Here is a 6,165-nt window from a genome sequence, read left to right on the forward strand (position 1 = left end):
CAACAAAGTGTTGAGTAAAGGGTCTTAATACTTACAGTTGAAGTCAGACGTTTACATACACTCAGGTTGGAGTCATTTAAACTCGCTTTTCAACCACTCCACAAATTTCTTGTTAACAAACTATAGTTTTGGCAGCATAGCGGCAGCGTAGCACAGTGGTTAGAGTGTTGGACTAGAAACCGAAAGGTTGCAAGATCGAATCCTCAAGCTGACAAGGTACAAATCTGTCATTCTGCCCCTGAACAAGGCAGTTAACCCACTGTTCCTAGGCCATCATTGAAAATAATAATTTGTTCTTAACTGACATGCCAAGTTAAATAAAGGTTAAATAAAAAAATAGTTTTGTCAAGTCGGTAAGGACATCTACTTTGTTCATGATACAAGTAATTTTTCCAACAATTGTTTACAGACAGATTATTGCACTTATAATTCACTGTATCACAATTCCAGTAGGTCAGAAGTTTACATACACTAAGATGAATGTGCATGCATAAAAATTCCAGAAAATTATGTCATGGCTTTAGAAGCTTCTGATAGGCTAATTGACATCATTTGAGTCAATTGGAGGTGTACCTGTGGATGTATTTCAAGGCTTACCTTCACACTCAGGCTTGACATAATGGGAAAATCAAAGGAAATCAGCCAAAACCTCAGAAAAAACATTGTAGACCTCCACAATTCTGGTTCATCCTTGGGAGCAATTTCCAAACGCCTGAAGGTACCACGTTCATCTGTACAAACAATAGTACGCAAGTATAAACACCATGGGACCACACTGCCATCATACCGCTCAGAAAGGAGACGCTGGAGTACTGTATACTGTTCACTTACGTTCTGTCTCCTAGAGATGAACGTACTTTGGTGCAAAAAGTGCAAGTCAATCCCAGAACAACAGCAAAGGACCTTGTGAAGATGATTGAGGAAACAAGCACAAAAGTATCTATATCCACAGTAAAACCAGTCCTATATCGACATAACCAGAAAGGCCACTCAGCAAGGAAGAAGCCACTGCTGCGAAATCAACATAAAAAGCCAGACTACGGTTTACAACTGCACATGGGGAGAAAAATCCTTCTTTAAAAAGAAAAATTGAACTGTTTGGCCATAATGACCATCGTTATGTTTGGAGGAAAAGGGGGAAGGCTTGCAAGCCAAAGAACACCATCCCAACCGTGAAGCACGGGGGTGGCAGCATCATGTTGTGGGTGTGCTTTGCTGAAGGAGGCACTGCTGCACTTCACAAAATAGATGGCATCATGAGGCAGGAAAATTTGGTGGATATATTGAAGCAACATCTCAAGACATCAGGAAGTTAAGGCTTGGTCTTCCAAATGGACAATGACCACAAGCATACTTCCAAAGTTGTGGCAAAATGGCTTAAGGACAACAAAGTCAAGGTATTGGAGTGGCCATCACAATGCCCTGACCTCAATCCCATAGAACATTTGTGGGCAGAACTGAAAAAGCGTGTGCGAGCAAGGAGGCCTGCAAACCTGACTCAGTTACACCAGCTCTGTCAGGAGGAATGGGCCAAAATGCACCCAACTTATTGTGGGAAGCTTGTGGAAGGCTACCCGAAACGTTTTACCCAAGTTAAACAATTTCAAGGCAATGCTACCAAATACTAATTGAGTGTATGTAAACTTCTGACCCACTGGGAATGTGATGAAAGAAATAAAAGCTGAAATAAATCATTCTCTCTACTATTATTCTGACATTTCTCATTCTTAAAATAAAATAGTGATCCTAACTGACCTAAGACAGGGAATTTTTACTAGGATTAAATGTCAGGAATTGTGAAAAACTGAGTTTAAATGTATTTGGCTAAGGTGTATGTCAACTTCCGACTTCAACTGTATGTAAATGTCATTGTAGGGTATTGTGTGTAGATTGAGGGAAAAACAATTAAATCAATTTTAGAATAAGGCTGTAATGTAACAAAATGTGGAAAAAGTCAAGGGGTCTGAATATTTTCCGAATGCAGGCTACAGGATTTTGACACATTTATATATATGAACAGTCATTAGACAATGGGAAACTCTTATTTGATGCTGTTGTAGTTGTTGTTTTTGTTGTCATCACTCTATCAATAACTGTTGCCTTACAAAGTGAGTGACTGAATGATCATCATCACATTTTCTGTGAAAGTCTCACAGTACATTACTGCTTCATTCAATAGCACATACAACTAAAATGTGAGCAGAAATACTCAACAATCACATATACAGTATTATACTTCAATATACAAAAACAATACGCCAGTTATCATTGATATGTTTTTCAAATGATGGCATCATATTTTGGCCACATTTTTGTGGGTAAGATATTTTAAAAATTAGGAACTATAATTGAGACCAATATCTAAAAATCTTTTTAGATTATGTATATTCTTATTACTGTGTCTATCCCCAGTGTCTCTTCTCCTTGACTCTTGTTAGTTGCCTGCTATTTAAAGAGCCCTCCCACTGAGTTAAGTGATGGGACAAAGACAGGACAGAGCTACTTTGGAGCCAGAATAAAACATCGGAGTCACTGGTCATGTATCCCATCTGTATTATAGAGTTCCATATGCACCTAAAGGTACAGTAGTTTGCTCATTGGGTTAAGGTTTGTCTGCTCATTGGGTCACAAAAACTATGCTTGAAATCTTGAAGTGTCTCATCAGACCCAAGGCTCTATTCTGGAGGAACAATAGTGTTTGAATCAGTGTACAGTAATTGCTGTCTTACAGTACAGCTTCCTGAGGATCGGCTGCCACTTAAAAACTTACATAGCTTCTCAATTTACAATAACTGTATACAATGTAGCAAAGATGATGGACAAATGATGTACAAATGTGTAGTCCTTCACTAGAGACCATTTGAAAATATTCCTTTTAAAAGTTAGTAGAAATCCTGCCTCTACATAGATTTTTACCAGGATACTTTTTCCATTGTGGGGTGTTAAGGTGAATTACACACAGGCCCACTGAAAGCCCATCTGGGCTGGCAGCCTGGCACAGTGTGTGTTGGTCACTGCAATGTGCCGTAGAAGGCCAGTTTGGACGGTATGGTGGAGACCTGTGGCCCGAGTGTCTCAGTGCCTAGAGAATGCAGCATACAGGGCTTCCTTCTGAGAGTTTAATGCCAAATATGACATTTTCCTGTCATCTATCTACTGGATAATTTCTTTAATCTACCCTGTTTCAGTTTAATAATTAAAAAAATTATTCTCAAATTTTCACTGTTTACAATAAATACCTTCAAAAAGAAACACCAAAAGCTTAGTTTTATAGGGTATATTAAATGTTTACAAAATATTTGTTTTGTTCTACTTTATTCTATCCTTTACTCAAATCGTTATGCAAAGGGTAGAAATTACACTGAACAAGATTTTCATTGTTGGATGATCTTGTTTTTTTGCCCAATGTACCAGTACCAATATACTGTATACATTACTTTGTATGTACAGTACATAGATTCCCAGAGATGTCGATTTCTGTAAAGCTGCAATATATAGTTCCTTTTGGACACATAATATTTACAAATACTGTCATTTTTTAAAAGTATTGTTAATGCACTTTACAACATTATAGCGGCTTCGTAAAATATGGTTTCTCCCAGTTTTATAACACTGAATGCTGTACAGATGTAGGCTCTTCATTTGATCACCTTGTTGCAGGAGAACTTTCTTGCAATGCAGTAAACATTAAACTTGTAGTGTATCTGAGGTTTAAAAAGACTTCTGAAGTGTGTTATTTCCACGTTGAAATTTCAGACTTGATTTTCCCTTACAAAAAAATGGATCAAGCCCCTACATTTTTTTTTTATTATCCACAAAATAATTCACATTTCCCTACTGGAGCAAACTGGCTCAAATTAAGACCCTACATCTATACATGTGGTCTGCACATATAGCCGGATGACTGGATGGCAAGGAGTAGAGGAGAGGTGGTCATCCACGGTAAAGATCCCATCAGTACAACCGCTGGACTCCAACATACCTTGGGTCGCTTCTTCTTTCCCGGACCTCAATCTAAGGGCAATAAAAAAAGTATCACAGCAGTGCATCATGTAAGGATTTTGAAATAATACCAATTATATAGCAATGTATTACAATACAGAACCAGACAGTGCTTTGAACTCATTCAGCCAAACACATATTATACAAGATGGGACTAATGGGACAAACACACTGATCAATTTAGACAATAACTGCACCATGCACGAAGCCATGACACTGTGTACTGTTCACTTACGAAGTCACTTACCCCGGACACAGCAAAATCTGCGAGAACAAAGTAAAATATGGTTGTAAATAAGAGTGTCAAAAATATACATTCTGTTACAGCACATACAATATTACACACAGTATAATCTCTATCAGTGAGATAGTGCAGGGTTAATCAGATGAGTGGTGAGCGAGACACTGCAGATGATATATAGATACTGGCATATCCCACTGAAAGCTGGTGAGTAACCATGGAAACCTCCATAGCGAGTATAGTATAAAGAATTCACGATACTTTGGCATTTCCCTACCAAACAGTGTAATCCTCTGATCTGACAGTTAACAACTTCATGAGGGGTCTATTACTTTTCTGTCATATTGGTGACAGTGAGTTTTAGAACACTTCATATAAGATTCTGACATCAATGTCTTCAAAGGTCCCCTGAAAGAACATCTCTCCGCTCTGATAACTCAATATGATCCGACCAGTCTGATGCAATCCTGTGCAAACAGTGAGAACAGACTCTGGTGGACATTCCTACCCTCATCCATGCAGTTTCACGGTGAGTGCAATAAGCTAGACTGATCGACTTAATAACAATACCAGATGTATTATTTTATCATTCAGAAATCATGTCAACTATCAGAGCAGGTTATGCAATCTATCTCATAAGTATACAGGAAAATCTATCTGATTTTGGAAACCAATGTTGATTAATTATAGATATGATGTGTTTTGGTCACTGCTTGTTTGCGTCTGAAATGGCACCCTATTCCCGACTGAACTGCTTTTAGCCAGAACCCAATGGGTCCTGGTTAAAAGAAGTGCATCATGTAGAGAAAATGGTGCCCTTTCAGATGCAGTCTTGTCTTGGTCTAATCCATCCCTCACCTTTATTGTTGTCAGCCTTGCGTTCCTCCAGGAACATGTTGTTCTGTCTGTTTCCCAGGACGAAGGCCAGGAAGGAGAGGATCAGGGTGTCCAGGATGCCGATGATAGCAAGGATGTAAGACCAGCGGACAGAGCAGTTACCCAGGGTATACTTCCCCGTCTCTTCCCCACACAGGTCCCGCACCACCTCTGCATCCCAGCCATCTGGAAAGATTATACAGCCCAACACCAGGCATACAGCTGGGGGAGAGAGAAGAGAGAGAGGATGTTCATGAGATAGAGTCTATGGGAAACATGGATGCATGATTCAAAAGCTAAACTTTTATTACATTGTCATCAAAAGACCAGTAAAAATCATAGAGATGTATAAAAGATCATTACATGTAAATAAGTGTTTTTTTTGCATGGACATTATCATTGAGGGTTTCCGTCATTTTAAAGTAGTCATCTAAGTGGGGATTCTTATGGGTTGGGGGTGATCAGCCAATGATCAGAGTATTGTCTTCTTCAAATTGGTTTGCCTACTTTGTAAATGGCTTTAAACTATATGACCGCCATCTTGTGGCCACAATAAATTAATGACACAAGATTTGATTCCAGACTCCAGCATTGCAGATAGCTTTACACTTTTTTTAAAACTACTTTAAAATGGAGATAGCCACAAAGGCACTCTCCATAACTTCACAGATGCCATAATTGGCACAGATACAACGTTGAGATCTCTATGGTCCAAATACAGTATAGGCAATGGGGGTTGGATAAAAAATGCAAACCATAATTGCTGTAATTGCTATACTGTTTTAGAGGAGACATTAGCATTGGCATGGAAAATCACATAGAAGTCATGAGTCACTTTTCTTTGAGTGAGAGAGTAAGTAAGAATTCCCTGTGCCTGGCTCTCAGGGGGTTGATGGCGTGGAGCAGGGTCTTTTCTGCTGATGTTCCTGCTGCTGCTTATCTTTCAGCTCTGGGCCTCTGGATCTCTCTGAGTTCCCAACTCTCACTCATTCTTCTGTCCCGGAGTCTCTGATTCCCCCTCGTCACCCCCTCACCGCAACCTCTCT

At 39.3% G+C, this 6,165-nt stretch overlaps 1 protein-coding gene across 1 annotated transcript in view; it reads right to left on the reverse strand.

The window, feature by feature from the left end:
- Positions 1–1,915: 1,915 nt before the first annotated feature.
- LOC112221634 (LHFPL tetraspan subfamily member 3 protein-like) overlaps positions 1,916–6,165 on the reverse strand; it is a 27,704-nt gene continuing 23,454 nt past the window's right edge. The window contains exons 2-4 of the mRNA XM_024383819.1: positions 5,102–5,341; positions 4,250–4,266; positions 1,916–4,014 (exon numbers count right to left, since the gene is read on the reverse strand). Coding sequence (XP_024239587.1) covers positions 3,955–4,014; positions 4,250–4,266; positions 5,102–5,341 — 317 coding nt within the window. The 3' untranslated portion in view covers positions 1,916–3,954. The remainder of the gene's footprint in view (positions 4,015–4,249; positions 4,267–5,101; positions 5,342–6,165) is intronic.

Source organism: Oncorhynchus tshawytscha, linkage group LG22 (assembly GCF_018296145.1).
Source record: "Oncorhynchus tshawytscha isolate Ot180627B linkage group LG22, Otsh_v2.0, whole genome shotgun sequence".
NCBI lineage: Eukaryota > Metazoa > Chordata > Actinopteri > Salmoniformes > Salmonidae > Oncorhynchus > Oncorhynchus tshawytscha.